The sequence below is a fragment of the Glycine max genome, chromosome 6 (assembly GCF_000004515.6).
Source record: "Glycine max cultivar Williams 82 chromosome 6, Glycine_max_v4.0, whole genome shotgun sequence".
In the NCBI taxonomy this organism is placed as follows: Eukaryota; Viridiplantae; Streptophyta; class Magnoliopsida; order Fabales; family Fabaceae; genus Glycine; species Glycine max.
Window position 1 is genome coordinate 12,149,828 of NC_038242.2, and position 18,909 is coordinate 12,168,736.

An 18,909-nucleotide genomic window follows, 5' to 3' on the forward strand; every position below is an offset into this window, starting at 1 on the left:
ACTCATGAGATATAATTTCATTTAAGTTATTAATATGAAGTATTTATTGACTTTATAAGTGACTAATGAGATTCTCTTTTTTCAATTATTTTTTTTTCATTCATAAGATTTGAGTATCATTTGGTCCAAGAACATGTTGGTACTTATGAGATATAATAAGTATTTATTTATTGAAACAAGCCTTCTACCATATAACTCCTATTATCATACGGCTGATATTGTAATCATTGATTTAACAAGTTTTGTTTACCTGAATCGGCCAGTTGTTTCTTTTCTTGACTTGCTTAGCTTCATGGATTCCTTTCTTTATGAGGCAATTAACTCTTTGATGGTCACTTTTATTGCATTAATTGAATTTCATTTGTTACACTATTGGCATGAATTTCAAATTTGTCCATTTGTATTAGCAGGGCATAAATGTTTTTTTTTTTTGTATAATGTTACTGTATCCAGGTAACAAGATACTAGAAAGTGTGGGCATTGGTATTAATAAATGAGATTCGTGAAGTGGCATTGACTTAACAGCTATTATGAATTACTTAGAAATCAGAGTTTAGACAATAATATACTAATACAATTTTCACCTTTTGACCAAGGCATGTAAGAATTTGCGATACCATTTTGTTGTAATTTCTATGCTAACAAAGTTTAACGTGAGTTGTCTTATTTTGATAATAAGACAAACAAATGGTAAAATGGAATTTTTTTAGTATGTCATGTGATATTAAGGGCATCTTTATTTCAGATCTGCTCTTAGTAGAATATGCATCCGGCACTGGACTTATATATATATATATATATCAGAATGAAGGAATCAATTCAAAATCACACACACAGAAAGTTAATTATGATTAATAACTATCAATCATATTAATCTTCATGAAAAATTGGAATGTCAACTTACATAAATTGGCAAAATCTTCTACTATTTGATTCATATCACAAAAAAACACAGAAATTATAAATTAAATTTTATGATTTAATTATTATTTTCGCTTATAAGTGATTCAAACCAAGTTAATAAAGAAAAGAGAAAAAAAAATGATTGTTGCATAGCACTTTACAGGGTTAGAGAAAATGATTGTCACATGGCACTTTACAATGTTAGAAGATATGTAGACTGTCATGGAAAATCTAGAAAATCAACTCATTATTGAAAGATCTTTAATTTTAAAACTTTTAGAAAATATTTAAATTTAACTAAATTATATTTCTGATTACTCGTTCTATAAAAACTATGAGTGGAAATAAAATAATAAAAATCAAATAATGTCTCGTGTTATGTAACAAAGCAAGAAACATGTACTTATCTATATCATGTAGTAAAATAAGAGGCGTGCACCTAACTGCACCAGTTATATCTTGTTATCTTTAGTTGACAACAAGTGTAAAATACAATGTCAAGTGTCTTCAAAATAGGTAAAGCATTCAAGGAAATGAAATTGCAATACTACTCCGACAAAATATCAAGATTTATCCAACATTCGATCCTAAGCATTAGTTAAGCGAGTTAGTGGGCAACCTATTAAGTAGGTAAGACAACCCCGCCTTGCCTCGTCCTAATTTCTTAATGGGTTAAACAATATAGGTCAAAACAAATTGCTGAATTAATATCCCTAACCCACCCTACCATAAAGGTGGGATAAATAGTTTCACAACTCCAATCCATTTTATCATCCTCAATTATAGAATATAAAAAAATATATTACACATGATGAGGAAATTGAATTCCTCTTATGTTCATAAACCAATCCAATTTAATGTAAGTAAAAAAAAAACAATTCAAAAAATCAATAATCAAATAAACTGAAAACTAAAGGATAAAAAAAAAAATTAAAGACTGAATTTTTTTTATCGAATTGAATCTTTTCAGATTTTGAATTTGGAAAACGATTCAATTCAATCCGAACTTGTACACATCTATACATTTTTATTCATAAATTTATAATATCATTCATTTTTATTTTTATTTCTTATATATTTATAAAATTATCATATAACTTATACCTGTTTATGAAAAATACATTTAATTAAAGAAATTCTTTTACTACCTATTACCTATTTGAGTTAAGATGGGTAAACATACTATTATTATTGGTTATATAGTCACATAAATTGATATTTTAAATGATTTTTTATTTAATATTTTTTAAGAAAAATAAAAATAAGAACCTCTCAGCATATTTAAGGAATTGAGTCTACCGACTATGTTATACGTTGTTCATTTATTACTAGTAATTTACCCCTGACTACAAATATGTAAAAAAATCTTTCTTTTTTGTCTCAGGTCATATTTTATACCACTATGTCATTTAATGTTAGAAAATCTTGTTTTCAATGATTTAAATAATATTTTACTTTATTACCTATAGAAACGTGGCCCAAAGTGGGGAGAGAAGTATAAAATTCAAAATCATTGTGTGTTAGTCCGTTCATCTCCCTTAGCCCACAGCAAGCATAATAATAATAATAAAAAAACCGGTCTACACATCCTGCAACCATACCTTACATACATTTACCAATACCATACTATACCATACTACTGTTGCACTTTGTAGCTGTACACACACATACACCACCTTTCAATCCAACCAAATCCCAATTAACAAAAACTAATCTCAAATCACTTAAAATTAATTAATAGTGTGTTTGGACGAGAGAATTTAAAATTCTTAAAAATTTTAAATATTAAGAATTTCAAATACTTTAATTGAAATTCTTTTATTTTTAAAATTTTGTATTTGAATAAAAAATTTAAAATTGTGAGGGTGAGAAAAAATGAATGCAGAGAGAAGATATGGTTGATGTACTTCTAAGAAAAAGAAAACTGACGCGGCATGAGAAGTCGCGGGGGAGCCGGGACATGGCGATATACACCACCACACCTAACATTCAGTCAAGGGCGCAACGCATGACTAGACCCTTCGCACCAATGAGCACCTCCGTCACATGATGGATAATGATGACTACGTCCTTGACTAGTGAGTGCAATTCTAGGTGTTCTCTTACACCCACACTCTATCGACGCTCCACGAACTTAGACAGTATTTCTTAAAGAAGAGGATCATCGACGTGAGAAAAGAGTGACGAGTTTAAGAACGAAATTTCGACAACTTTCATGTGAAAGAGAAGATAAAGATTATAAAAGGAATACAAAAACGCTTTAGAAAGTTATTTTATCAAGGAGAGAATTTCAATTTCTCATTTTTTAAAGAAAATTAAAATTTCACATTTTTTAGTTATTTAAAATTTTATTTTAAAATTCTAAAAATTTAAATTCTTCCTAAATTAAAACATCCAAACAATAAATTTTAAAATTCTCTGATAAATTATTTTTCTCAATTAAAATACTCTATCCAATTATAATCTAAGGTTTTCTTATGGAATATACTCCCTCCTCATCCCTTCTCTACTCCATTATCCACACAACTTGCAACTCTTCCCGGATCCCCAACGCCATACCTCAGATCTGTACGTCGTCGTTTCTATCTACCTCTTACCGTTTCCGTTCAGGATTAATAATTTAGATCCCCTGATGTTGCAACAGAACAAGGAATCTTCTTAGATTCTTTTTCTGCGTTTATTAGCGTTTCACAAATAGAGAGAGAGAAACAGAAACAGAAACAGAAGAAGAAACTTTTCTTATTTATATACAGTCTCTGATTGATCGGTTTTTCGGAAACTCTTTTTCCGTGAAATCCACGCGCGCGCTTCGGTTATGGATTTGGACGATTTCCGATCCGTATTGGACACCGCGGGCGTCGACGTGTGGATGTTCATCGACGCCGCAATCGCCGTCGCCTCCGCGGATTCCGCCGGTGAGCTGAAGCGCCGCCGCGACGGAATCGTCGAGCGCCTCTACGCCGCCACGGCGGCTACTCCGAAGTGCCGGATTTGCGACGACGGAGGCAATGACCTCAACGGTCACCAAATCAAGAAGCAGAGCAGCCCCAGCCCTGAACGGCAACCGCACCAACGCCGCGCCGCTGCCATCGCAGCTGCCGCTTCCCCGGCGACGCCGCAGTCTCTCGAAAACGACAACGACGGCGAGGAGGATTTAGATCCTTACGGTGGTTTGTTCGACGACGAACAGAAGAAGATTCTCGAGATTAAAGAGCAACTCGAAGAGCCTGACCAGGTAATTGTTCAATTCATGGCTTGTTTTATTTTTCAAATTCAGATTAGAAGCTCAATTAGAAAACAATCTAATTAATTAATCTCTCTGTTTTGTTTTTCCTTTGTAGTCTGAAGATTCTTTGGTGGAGTTGCTGCAAAGCCTAGCGGACATGGATATTACATTCCAAGCGTTGAAGGTAAATTAATTAACTTTTTTGTTTCGGAACTTTCTTTTTCTTTGATGTTTTAATTAACGGTGTTTTTGATTCCTGTAGGAAACTGACATCGGGAGGCACGTGAATCGGTTACGGAAACATCCTTCAAACGACGTACGGCGATTGGTGAAGTTGCTTGTCAGGTTCCCGGAAGAGATATGAATATATAATTTCAGTTTCAATCTTTTTTGCGGAAATTAAGGTTGTCGTGCTTTGCGTGAGCTTCAATTCAATTGATTGACTTGGTTCATTTCATTTGTTATTCGCAGGAAGTGGAAGGAAATTGTTGATGAATGGGTGAAGTTGAATCCTCAGGGAAGAAGCAACACTCTGATGGGTATAAATATAATCTTAATTGATAATTATTAGGTTAATAGTATGGGATTTTATAAAGCGCATGTGAAGTTATGAATGGTAATTAATGATGATGTTGGTGTGGTGGAATTTGGCAGCTGATGGAGACTCGCCGCCTGTGCAGAAAACCACCCAAAATGGGCATCATCATCAGCAGGTTGAGGTCAAAGAAATAATCTTTTTTGGCTTAGTGGTGCTTTTTTTTTTTTCCTTTGGAAAGTTGAGCTAATTAAATATATTACATTATTCTATTCCTTTAGCAGATTCCTGATTTTGCATACTCTCCCAATCCACACAGTGAGTATAGCATAATTTTAGCATCTGATTCACAAATCTTTTGGGTACTGTTGTTTTCATTTGGTTGATATGGTCATTGCTGACGCAGATGGTAGCTCAGGGTCTGACCGTAACAACTCAGAAGCAGAACACAAACCCAAAGTAGTTCCCCGCAGTGAACCTAGGCCAAAACCCGCGCCATCACCCTCAGTTTCAACCCCTGCTTCCGCTACTCAAAACGTACGGTTATGATGATGATTTCAGTTTTCATCACCATTTTGGTGTCACTGAAATATTAATGTAAAAGGTGTATTGAGTGGTCCTGACAGTGTTGAATGATTGATTGCAGAGACAGAGGGATAGCAATTTTGACGCGGAGAGGCTTGCTTCCGCGAGAAGGAGGCTTCAAGAGAACTACAAAGAGGCTGAAATTGGTGGAATTTTCATTTCCATAATTTTCATTTTTTGATGATACTTCTCTCTCTCTCTCTCTCTCTCTCTCTCTCTCTCTCTCTCTCTATATATATATATATATATATATATATATATATATATATTTATATATAAATATAAACATATAACTGACGGGTTATTTGTGGTGTTTGTGCGGTGGTGTATTTATAGCCAAAAGGCAAAGAACGATTCAGGTGATGGACATCCATGAGTTACCGAAGTCAAAACCCAAGAATAATGCCTTCTTTGGGAAGAACAAAGGTGGTGGTGGTGGTGGTGGTTCTCAGGGAAGGCACTGGTGATGGTGATTACTATTATGATGATGCATGTTTTTCCATTGTTGGTGCCATTTTGCGTGTAAAAAAGCCTTGTGGGAGGGGTGCGGATATAAGTCAAGTCCCAAACCCTGTTCATCATCCCTGTGGAATTTTTCTCCATAAACCTTTTTTTTTTCCTTGTGGTTTTTATTTAAATTAATAAATAAGCGAAGAAAAGAACTCCTCAATATAATTTTCTTTTCTTCTTGAAAGGGTACCCATCGAACCCGCGTTTGTCGGTTTGTTGAGGAGCACGTGATTTCAGGAAACAGGATAGGGATGGGACGGAAGGGTTAGGGCTAAAAAAGGTTTTCCCTTATGGATAAAAAGATCGTTTTTTTTTTAGGGTGAAGTTTGAATTCTGGTATTAATTGCATTTTAGCCTTTTTCTTAAAGAAAAGCAACAAATGGAAGTCAAGAAGTGATCACACTCCATGATTTTGCTCCGGGTGGGTGGGGAATGGGGATTAATGATGGGGGGCCTTGAGTCTTAAGCTTAGGAAGTTGACACGTTCACAAAACTCGTCCTTGCTTAATGTTTTCGAATCCTTTGCCGTAAAAATTGTTTTATTTGGTGCAGCAAGCCATTTACCACCACCCCTTTGTCTAATATTTGAAACACAACACATGGACAAAAATGGGGTACTTGTGTCAAAAGAAAATTCTTCTAATGGCCAAATTGTTTGTCAAACTTTACAGTTGGGCACTTATTAGTCATACAAGTTAGTACGTAACATGTTCCTTATCGCAATTATTCGGCTTCCTCCCTCTAGTTTAATTTTGCACTTTTAAAATGTGATAGTTGAATTTGATGTGGAGGTACGTGTTAGGTAATTTTGTATGACCAATAAATCATTTACTTCATTAAATTTTGCACCTTTACCAGAAAATGTCTTAATCTTAAATATTGTTTTAGTACGGCCTCTCCTTTGGGGCTTCTTGAGTGTGTTACACTTTTATTTGGTTGTTTCCTGCGCCTTCAAGTTGCTTCCACGCTTCCTGCCCTCTTTTTTGGGCTTCTTTACCATCAAACTTTTATCATTTTGTCAATTGTATGATCTAAGTTTTTTTTTTTTTGAATTTTATCACATGTTTTTAGTTTTCTCGCATTATCACCAAATAATGTCACTAATTTTTATTTTTTAAAAAATATAATGATGTTTTGTTATCAGTTTTGGTAAAACAATGTTATTTTGTTATGAATGTGATAATAAAATGTGTGAAAAAAAATTGAATGATAAAATGTGTGAATATTGAAGACTTGGATGATAAAATTTGTAAAATGATGATAATTGGATAATAAAATATACAGTTAAGCCTACATATTAATGATAGTTGGTTATTTCTTTGTCAACATTTCATAACTTTCAGTTCTAAATTCAAAACTATGGCTATTGGAATGTTAGAATTCATCAACAAATTCGGTAAATTAAAATTTTCCCATGTTCTATTTTACATTATTATGAAAATAATTATCTGACTATGATCACAATTTATAAATATCAAAATGTGAATAAAATTTGTTTAATTTAAAGGATAAAACAGTAATGATGCATTAGTGTGTTTTTTTCCTATTCAAATTAACTTTTTTTGTGTTTTAGGGTTTATTATTGTTTTAGTTCTTTTTTTTTAAATTATGTTTTTGGTCCCTGTATATTTTTTTATCTATTTTTAATTCTTTAACTATTTGTTCTTATATTTAGTTTTTTTTTATTTTTTTCTTGTCTTTACTTTTAATTCCTTAAAAGGACAAAAAATAAGGACAAAAAAAGTTTTGAAAGTAAAAATAAATGTGCTTTATAATAAATGTGCTTTCTTTAGAAGGCACAAGAAATATCATGTCAACATTCTTATTCATTTAAAATTGCATTGAAACTTAATGGAAAAGAAAGCAAATTGTCGGATACAGGAAGTACATAGGTCAAGACTTCGTTCCATGACAAAGTTCTTGGTGGTTCCAATAAGAGAGAAGGTTGATCTTGTTGTTCATTAACTTATACATATAGAGCATGAAGGAAGTAGTAGGCTGTTGCCAAAGGTTTTCTTGGCGGATAGTGTGTTCAAGGAAATATGTTACTGGGGAAAAACATTGGTTACAAAGTGATAAAAGACAGGTTAACAAAGATTTTGAAATTACAGGGGGGGGCTTCAGTATTATGGATGTCCACAACCGACTTTTCATGGCAGGATTTGATTTGGTAGAAGATAGAAAGAAGGTGATGAATAGAAGATCATGGATGATTTTCGATCATTATTTAGTGGTCACACAGTAGAGTCCGAATTTGTTTCCCCAACAGCAGAAGTGGATCAAACTCTTGTATAAATCCATTTTTCAGGTCTTATTCTAGTTTATTTTGATGAAAGCTTTTTGTTAGCAATGACTAGACTGTTGGAAAGCTAATGAAGGTTGATTTTAAAACATTACGAGTCAAGCATGGTTGTTTTGCATGTGTGTGTGTTGAAATTGATCTAACATAACCAATTGTCGGTAAAGTATGCATGGTTGAATAGTTATTGGTACAAAGTTGAATATGAAGGCCTGCATATAATTTGTACCACTTGCTAATGCTATTTAACACAAAAATTTCTAGATAAAAAGATAGATGACCCAGTGGCTACCAGCGACCACAATGAAGCAAATTCCAACAATGGTATTGCAGTGGGCAAGCAACTAACTGAAATTATAGGTGTAATTGATCACTATAATGAAGGAAACTGCTATTATTCAGGAGGAGCCTTTGCACTGTAATTGTCTCACGGTTACTATAAAGATGGAAGCAAAAATGAAAAGCTATTAAATACTAGCAATTGTTTTGATGTTATAGCAATTATGAAATAGGTTGATTTACTTAAATTGTATATTAAGGGAAAGGAAGCACGTTGTAATTTGAATGATCAAGTTGCTGAGGTGGGACTCAATGATAATTAAGCAAAAATTCGGCCAAAAGATTTCTAATAAGATGAAAAGGAGGCGCAATGATATGAAAATTCGGCCAAGAAGCAAGCCATTAAGCCAATAAAGGATGTCGAGTAACCTCATCAACCAGCGACCATAATTAAACAACCTAACATCCCATGAACGTACAAGATTCAATAAGTGGGACACAGCACATGTAGGGTCCTTCTTCATCCAAAGATCTTGTGCAAAATCCTATTATTCGGACCATGATGCCTAATGAGCATGTTGAAGGTATTCGTTATAGGTTCATTGGTAGAGAGTGTGTTCGTAGCACTCCTCATAATGTTATATTGCTAGAAAGTTGGATAGAGGAATGACTAACACTCATCCTTATTCTCCTTATATGTGGGGATCTCTCTCATTCTAGGGAAAATAAACCCTTAAGATTCTAAGCAGCTTGGCTCACACATGAGAACTTATCACATATGGGAAAATAAACCCTTCACATTCCTTCAGATGTGGAAGGAAGGGAGTGGACAAGTTCTACAAGCTTTGGAAATGGTTAAATTGGAGTCTATTACTTTTAATCAGGAAGTCTTTGGGAATATTTTGGAGGAAAAGAAAAGATTGAAAATAGGCTTAAAGGTGTTTAAAGATCTCCGGAAAGGATCGATTCTACAAGATTAGTTTATCTTGAAAAGCAACTCCAAAGAGATTATGACCAAACTTTGTTTCAAGAATTGCTCCACTATCAGAAATCTTGAGAAAATTGGGTTAAACTTGGAGATATTAATACCAAGTTCTTCCATGCCTAAACTGTTGTTAAAAGAATGAAGAACAAAATACATGGTTTGTTCCCTCCCAGAGGCAAATGGTGTTTAGATGATTAGATTTTAAAGTTTGAAGCTTAGAGGTACTTTCAAGCTCACTTTTAAATTCTCCTGTGCAGGTGTGTTCTAACCTTATTTCTGTTAATAACAATCCAAATTAAAATAGGGGAGAATGAAATTTGGAAAGTTGTGCAACCAGTAACTGAAAAGGAGGGTATCCTATGCCTTAAATTCTATGAAGTCGTATAAAGCTTCAGGCCTTTATGTTTTTAAGAGGTAATTTTCTTTAAACAATATAAGATTCCTCCCCCACAGAAATAGTAGACACTTTTTTTTTATATATGAAATAGTTGAAACTTTGATTGTTCTAACACCAAAGGCGGATAATCTAGATACTCTCAAGGAGTTTAGGTCTATCGGCCTCTGTAATACAATCTATAAAATTATTACAAAGACATTGTTAATTGATTAAGGCCTTTATCGAATGATATCATTGGATGCTTCCAAAATAGTTTTTGTTTACCGGGAAGAGGAACATTGGTAATTCCATTGTTCTCAAGGAAATTTTACATAACATGTACATATCCAAAAGGAAGCATAGAGATGCTGCTTTAAGATAGACGAAGAAAGCCTATGACAATGTAGATTGGACTTTATTAAGTCTAGCTTGATTGATTTTGGTTTTCCACATCAGATGGTGAAGCTTATCATGCATTGTGTAACATCTTCCCTTTCAATCATGTGAAATAGAAGTAGATTACCAATTTTTTTGTCTACAAAAGGACTGAGGCAAAGGATCCTTCCTCTCTATACTTGTTTGTGATATGCATGGTGAAATTAATTTTTATGAATTCATGGCCACGTGAGTCGTAAACTCAATTTCAACAAAAATAATTTTAATAAATTGAATTAATTTAAAATATAAATTTGTAAAATTTAATGTACATATACGCACAACAGGACTGTCTTAATTGTCAATATCATCATTAATTCAGTCACTCGTTGGAATGGAATACCTGAAAATTCGAACCAGGCGTTTCCAAAGTGTCCCTTTTGAAAAGGTTGCCTGAGAAAGTTGCAAGTTGTTCTTATTAAATTATTATATTTTTGGTATAAAAACCGAAAGATGAGATGCTATAATAAAGATTTAATTAAGTGTCCTCAGAGAATATCTAAACCGAGATTGAGGACACGCATGTTTCAATGTCACACGTCGTTACCCCCAATATTATTATATCCGTAAAAAAAAAAAAAAAAAGGAGTGCTCGAAGAATAAATACACCACTGACATTTCTAATCCAACAGTAAGTCCCCCCACATTTCTTGTGCACCGTTTTCATTTGGGGGAAGGATCAATGAACAACCAGTTTGAAATTTCTCCTATATATACATATATGTGCTTGATTAATGAAATAATGAGGTGCAATAATTCATACATTTTCAGAGGCAAATGGGTGAACTAAAGCCATATTTAGCAGTGTTTATAATACAGTTAATATATTCCGGGCTGACTTTGTTGTCCAAGGCAGCGTTTAACGGAGGAATGAATACCTGTGTGTTTATCTCCTATAGACAGTTGACTGGTACCGTTATTATGGTCCCTTTGGCCTTGATACTTGAAAGGTATGTAATTAATCAAGGATCTGTTATTTTTTCCCTAGTGTTTTTTGTTTGATTTGCCATATAGTGTGTTTATATATCACTGACGTGTATTTTTATTATATGGTCCAGAAAAAGGGCAGTGCCAGTGTCACTTTCATTTTTTACCTTCTGCAAGATTTTTGTGTTTTTCATTTCTTGGGTACAGTATGATTTATTATTCTTTTTAGTGATTAATTCTCATAAAATGTTACCCTTGGGCCATATATATATAATCTTAATTTTGTTGGTTTTCAGACTCACTCTGGCTTTAAATATGCAAGCTATTGCCCTTGTTTACACGTCTGCCACGTTAGCCGCCGCAATTGTTAATTCCCTCCCCGCATCTACGTTTTTCTTTGCTGTGCAGGTAATTTTTGAAATATATATCATTTTCTTTGTTTGGTAGTATTCTTGTATATTATACAACCCATAGAGGATTGGAACAGTCATTTAAGATTATATTATGTTCACAAGTGAAAACAATATATTTAGTGTTGGAATTTATGTTCAATTTTCATCATATAAAATTCTATTGGATCATCTCTAGTCGATTGAAGGACAGTCTCTAGAACAAAAAAAAAATCTAGTATATCATACTATCATCATTATTCCAATTTAATTAGTTCACATTCCCTTCCATTCCAATAAATTACGTGGGTTCAGTGGTTAACTAATTAGAGTGAGTGACTGGCAAATATAATTCTCAGTTGCTTGTGTATATTGCAGAATGGAGAAGGTAAATATAAGGACAAAATCTGGAATTACAAAGATTGGAAGTGTATTATTGTGCTTGGTTGGTGTAGCGACCCCTAGCATCTTACAAGGGACCCCAGTTAAGGACAGAACATCACATTTTATCTAGATACCACCATCACCACAGTCCACGCCATGAAGACCATTTTTCATCTTGGCAAAAGATGGATATTGGGTTCTTTAGTCTTGTTCTTAAGCGTCATCCTGTGGAGTTTTTGGCTTACAATTCAGGTAACCACTTGTGTTGCGAATTTGTGCAATATATTCCAACCTATGCTATAGGGTATAGAATGATGGAGTTTGGTGTTAGTCTATGAATTCTCTACTTTTTGGTAATTATCTTTTGTGTTTTCATGGTATGTACACACACAATTCTGGTTAATTATGGCTCAGTTGATGAATTGATGACTGGACTCACACTGATCCAAAAAAGAACAGCCTCAAATTCTTGAAAGCTACCCTGCAAAACTGAAGTTCTCGAGCCTTCAGTGCCTGTCAAGTTCAATTCAGTCTTTTGGTATTGATATAGCTTTTGAAAGGGATATTCAGCAGTGGAAGTTGGGTTGGAACATGAGACTGCTTGAAGTTGTTTATTGTGTAAGTACCAAAGTGATGCATTCTATTCGTGCAACTTTTTTTCTATGGTACACTGATGCTGAAAAGAATGTTACTGTAGAGCCTTATGTATATTTTTCCTATTTAAACAGGGGCGAAAGTTTTGTCATAATGATGTGCCTTGTCACAAATTCACACTGGAAGAAAAAGGACCTTGCAACTTATTTTATTGATTATCTTAGTTCTTGCTTTAAACCCTGTCATCTTACAAAACATTTTTTTATAAGAATAATGATATTATATTAATTGCACCAGAGGTGCTGAAATATCTTACAAAACAAATGGTGTTTATTAATGATATAAAAGGCATAGATTTTGATTCATCACCAAGGTCCTTTTTTTTTTCTTCTTCTAGGACACCATAAAGATGTTTCGAACTTAACTTGAATCTCACCAATTTCTAAAAGAATTTTGAAATGGGAAAAAAATGGAGAGTACTGGCTGTTCGTGCAGCTAACTGAATGTCCAATTCAATTGTCATGCACTTAGCAGTATAATATATACTTTAACAATCAGGAGACTATTGTTTGACAGTGATTGCAATTAAATATTAAGGGTGCTTTTAGAAAAGCTTATGTGCAACTTATTTTGGCTTATTTTATGGCATGATTATATGTATGCTCTTTCTCTACAGTTTCTCTTCCATTGCATTAAATAAGTAAATTATGATCATGATGTCTAATAATTACTATGGGAACATACCTGCATCTAACAGGGGGCACTGGTGACTGGGGTATCCTACTACTTGCAAGCTTGGGTGATCGAAAAGAGAGGACCATTTTCCCAAGTAATGTGGAACCCACTGAGTTTTATACTTGCTACAACAGGTTCGATATTGTTCTTGGGCGAGCCACTATTTTGGGAAGGTGAGTTGCAATGAAACAATGATGCTTAGGAGTTAGGATAGGATTAACTGAATTATACTGACCTAATTATAAACAATAAAATAATTTTTTAAAATTTAAATATAAATAAATTTAACTAATTTTATCTTAATGATAGTATCTCAAGGCTGAAATTTTATTTTTAATGATTTTCTTTTTAGTCTTGATAAAATTCCAATAAATAACACTTTAAGGAAAAGTTTTTTTAAAAAAAAATTAAATAGTAAAATTAAATTACATTAACTAAGTTTTTCATGTTTCATGTGCATTTTTAAAAAATAATATTTCTGAAAAATATTATTTTTTTAAATATTTTTTAATCAGTTTTTTTAAAAAAATTCATGTGAAATGTGAGAATATTATTTTCCTGAATTTAGTTTTTCTTTTACTACAGAAAAAATGTTATATTATTCTTTATTAAATAATATAATGTGATAAATAATATAACACTAAATGTGTTATTTTGTATTTTTATCTTTTAGGAATATATTTGTTAATAAATTGATAAAAGTAATTATTTATTCTTATTCTTATTAATTATGCATTATGCATGCATGTGACTCCTACAAAGGACGAAGGGACTTTTTCCTACATTTCAAAATGTGCTCAATGTGCAACTTATGTGTTGTCCAATTCGTTCCTAGAAAGATAAAAACGTAGTGGCTAGTAAGTAGTAACAACTAACAACAGTCTTGGATCTGATTTTGATTTTGCTTTCGCTGCACGTTTAAAACATTGTTTTGGACGGAGAAGTTCATCATAAGCAATTCGTTCATTATTTGGTCAAGACCGTAACATGTCATCATCGTTAAAGAAACATACGATGAGAGGAGTCCGTACTCTTGTCAGTCTTGTGTGTTCTTTGTTCAATTATGGTTGATCATGCGACGTAAAACTAAAGGGAAATTTTGGTAGCAAATTCGCAATCACCTATCATCCATCCACATCTAAACTCAACACAACACATAAATTATTCTTGCACTTTTAAGATTATTATACGATGTTAGGGTGCAAGTATATTTATAGTTATACTCTCTATCAGTTAACAATTATTCTTAAAAGTAATAGATAAGAAATGAATATAAAAATGATTAATAAAAAAGTATTTATAGTATTAAAAATATTAAAAAAATTACTTAAATATGTTTGACTTAAACATTTTTTGGTTTTGAAAATATAACTTTTTATTTTAATTCTTATAAAAACTTATTTATTTTGAATTTCTAAATACCCAAGTCATTTGATATTTTTTTTTCTTTTTTTAACTAGTTTCAAGGACACTTATTGGTATTTAGGATTCTATACGACGTACTCATGAACAAATTATAATAAAAAATAAAAAATAGAAATTTTTATTGAAAAATATTCATTATATCGAAAACACCAAAGTTATAAAATTTATTATTTTAAAAAATTATATTTAATATAATACTTTTAATATTTTTACACCATGCGTCTATAATCACACAATAATAAAAAAAACCTCTAACATAAAGACTTTTTTAGTTATAAATAATGATTATTTTATAACATAATAAAAATAATTAGAGGAATACAAAAGACACATTTTTTAATATACATTTTAAAATTATTATCAAGTGAATGTTATTTGAGTTTCACTAAATTACTTAGATACCTACGTAATTTATAATTATTAAGACACGCATAAAATTAATTAACCTAACTACAAAAACTTTATTATTAATATTTCTTAAATGTTTATTAATTAGATATATGTAAACCCATTAATCGGAGTCTAGATATATCAAGAATTGGCATAGAATGAGAAGAATAGGAAATATAGAGGCATATATGAAGGTATGAATATGATTATTTTATAATCATTAATTAATTTTACAAAGAAAGAGTTTGTTTCTTTATGATATAGAATTTGATTTCAGATAAATATTGAATTGATTATCCATCCATCCTATGCATTAAAATAAATTATAGATTGGAAATGATTCAATACATTTGGGTTTTTTCAATCAATTTATATTTATTAGATTAATTTGATTGCTGAAAATGAGAAACACATGTATTCTGAAGTATAAAGTGTGACCTAGCTTATCACCATTGATTAAAAAAATACTTGCACATATATAGGATGGGGACTACCTACTCCATAAGTAGAACTAGTTAAAAAAAATTAATAAAGAACTAACTAGCTAGAAAGAACAAATGAAAAATGTGTCAGAAACTAACTTAGATAATAAAAAAATGTTTAAATTCTATTAAAAAATACAATAAAACAATGGGCCTAAAACAAGAAGTTGAGTTGAGTAGCGGCATCTAGAGCTATTAGATTAGATGCATGCAGCAGGAGATATTTTAATTCAAAGAAATAGTGAACTACCTATTGCGCGCGCACACTGAACTGAAGTATATTTATTTTAGAGCTTAATATATAAGTATGAAAATTTAATGTAAACAAATTTTATATTAATATTTTTACATTATTATTTATTAATACTTTTGTTAGTTGAAGCAAATATAAAAAAAATGACAATGCTTTTAATTATTGACATATATTAGCCTAAATTGTTGATACTAACCCTATATATCAACTGAATTCATAACATATAGCCCTTCTTGACGTATCGCCATCTGTTTGCTTTACTTTTACTTCTAAAGCTCTCTCATAAATCTTAATCAATGAAAAAGGCTAAAGCATTTACTCGGTACCAAATTAACGGAAAGAAGAAGCCGTCTTTGAAGGCAAGTTGGAAACATATTTAAAACTTGTCTTGGCAATCGCATGTGGTGTGTGGAAATGTTGAGTATTGATCAAAAGTATTTGAGTGGAATAGAGAATCTTTCTTTTCGTTATTTTTTAAAAAAGTAAATAATCAAATTTGGTATAAAAAAATTACAAGGATTGATCAAATTGGTTTTTGATATATTCTCCTCCTATACAAAATTGTCTTAGGCCAATGATAACCATAAATCATGAGCAATATTAATTTTTGATTCAATAAGTTAAGAGATACTCATAATCTCTTAATCATAATAAAAAAAATTGATCTTTGATGCATCGAGTATGTGAATCAATTAATATATAATTACACCAGTTTAATAATAACTATAACTATAACTATATATATATATATATATATGTGTGTGTGTGTTTGATTAAAAGATAATGTGTGGTTGCTTTAACTTAAATAGTGATATTGGATTTAAATATTGAGTATGTAATTATGTTAAATGTCTGAAAATAAAATTTTATCATCTATAGTGATACTATATATCTAACTCAAATAAAATTACTTCAGATAAATAATACTAAAAATAATAATAATTTTTATATTAAAAAAATAGCAAAATAATTCCCAAGGCAAATCATTAATTAATTTAATCTCTCTCAAGCAATGTTAAGTAATCAAACTGATTAATAATGAAATTGTGACTGTTTATTTTAATTGTTCACTTTAACCTTCATTAAATGTTGTCTTTTATCACAATAAGGTTTCCCCTTTCCTATATCTCATTCCTCTTTAATTCTCTACAATTACAAGGGCTTTTTCGCATTTTCTCTTACAATTAGCCTTGAGTATGAGGGAATTTTCATTTCAAAGGTTTATTGTCCTCAGTTAATTATTTTTTGGTTTTACGTAGATGCTTTAATGTCGTTAATTAATGCGCTATTTTCATGCTTAGCATTTTTGCATGCTTACCATTATTTTGGTCTACCATTTTTGCAAGTTCTTTACTAAGTATTGCATGGGCAAGGATGATCTATTAAAGAGGATTTAAAAAATTACACAATTATTTAAATATCTAACTTTTAATAAAAAAATTATTTAATTATTAATAAATTTAACAAAAATATTTATTATTGATTTCATATGTCAAATTAGATATATGATGATCTACCCTTACCCCTCGGATCCGTCACTGTGCATGGGTAGTTTGCATCAAATTGGTTTTATTTGCAGTTTATTATCCTTGCACCACTTTGTATCTGTTGTCAATTACTATCTATTAACTTCAATTCTATTACAATAAAAAAAAATCTTTTTCATTATTATTCTTAAGACACATGCCATCTCACTTCTAAAAAAAATCTGTCTTTGTTTCTTTTACTTTCTAGGTTAATTCTTTTTCAACTATTAATTTTACGGCTCATATTTTTGTTTTTGTTTTTTTTTAAATAGAGGACTTATAACTTATATATAAACATTACATATATATTAAACTATATTATATATATACACACATTTTTTAAAGGTAACTATATTATTTTATTATAAAAAATTAGAATAAAATACCAGTATTCAATTAAAGCATCAGAAAAAAGAAAAAGGAAAAGAGAAAAAAATAAGTGAAATATGCGACCCGCACGTTCCGCAGTTTGCTGATGGCCGATGAGCGCATGTGCGTGCCATTATTCATAAAATAAATAATTCAAAAAAATAGACGAAAATAAAGCGGACAAATTTTAATAAAAGCATAATCTCTTAAAAGAAATATATAAAGTAACGTTCGCCTCTCTCTCTCTCTATATATATATATAAAGTAATGCTCTGCCCAGAAATCGTGATACGTGATACCTTTCGAAACAACTAACATCAATTGGATAATATATATTTTTTACGCTTAAATTCACTTTTGATTTCAATAGTATCACAAATGTACACTTCCGTCTCTATAAAAAAATTAATTTCACATTTAATCATCAATATTTTTAAAAGTGAACAATTTTAGCCCACAATTAGATTGTCATCCAAAATTAGATAAAAAAAATACTAATATGATCATGATTGATAACATGTGTGATCATATAAAAAGTTAATAAAATTTAAAAAATTACTTTGATACATTTTAAAAATTAAAATGATAATTACTTGAAAAACTTATTTGAACCAAATAGATTTTATGAAATAAGTCATGCATGTTATCAATTATGATCACATCAATATTTATTGTTTAATTTTTGGATGATTGATTAATAATGGACTAAAATTGTTCAATTTTAAAAATATTGAGGATTATAGGTATAATTAAATTTTTATTGGAAACAAAATTACATATAGAGATAAAAAAATAACTTTTTATTTATCAAAACTCATGTTAGATTAAAAGTTTATTCACATAAATTTTAACTAGAAAAATTTATATTAATATAATATTATTTAATATATCCTTCATATACGTTAAAATTGATGTAATATGTATTTAATTTTTACAGAAAATTGATTAAAAAAAATCAAGATAATATATATAATTATAATTCAATGGTTAATTCAATCAAATTCACATGTTATATAAAATTATGAATGTTATAATGTTTATGTTAGTTATACATAAAAAAATTTATTCGCATAAATTAATATGAATTTTTATATTAATCCAAAATTATTTAATTTTTCATTCATATATCTCAAATTAACATTTTTTATATATTTTACACATATTTATTTAAAAAATACCTAAAGATGATTTATAGTTTATTAATTTTATGGATACAAAATCAAAAAGGAGACACTCCTTTGATAGTATACATTTTATTGAGGAATAGAGAGACAAAAAAAAATATTAAATGGTGTAATAAAA

General features: G+C 30.7%; 1 protein-coding gene and 1 long non-coding RNA gene across 4 annotated transcripts; both read left to right on the forward strand.

The window, feature by feature from the left end:
* Positions 1–3,353: 3,353 nt before the first annotated feature.
* Positions 3,354–5,919, forward strand: LOC100804034 (probable mediator of RNA polymerase II transcription subunit 26c). Of its 3 annotated transcripts, none has more exons than XM_006581686.4 (9): positions 3,354–4,138; positions 4,245–4,313; positions 4,392–4,474; positions 4,601–4,668; positions 4,784–4,842; positions 4,949–4,982; positions 5,071–5,201; positions 5,311–5,395; positions 5,586–5,919. In XM_006581686.4, exons 1-9 carry the CDS (start codon positions 3,719–3,721, stop codon positions 5,714–5,716), a joined length of 1,080 nt encoding a protein of 359 aa, XP_006581749.1. In that variant the 5' UTR covers positions 3,354–3,718; the 3' UTR covers positions 5,717–5,919. The 3 variants fall into 3 exon arrangements, with proteins under 3 accessions (XP_006581749.1, XP_003526847.1, XP_006581748.1); XM_003526799.5 differs by having other exon boundaries at positions 3,386–4,138; positions 4,784–4,848; XM_006581685.4 differs by having other exon boundaries at positions 3,386–4,138; positions 4,946–4,982.
* A 4,331-nt stretch (positions 5,920–10,250) lies between these two features.
* On the forward strand, positions 10,251–14,515 carry LOC100797853 (uncharacterized). The gene is made up of 6 exons (XR_001388889.2): positions 10,251–11,083; positions 11,192–11,261; positions 11,357–11,468; positions 11,828–12,085; positions 12,248–12,451; positions 13,185–14,515. It is a non-coding gene; the product is annotated as an uncharacterized lncRNA (long non-coding RNA).
* Positions 14,516–18,909: the final 4,394 nt, after the last annotated feature.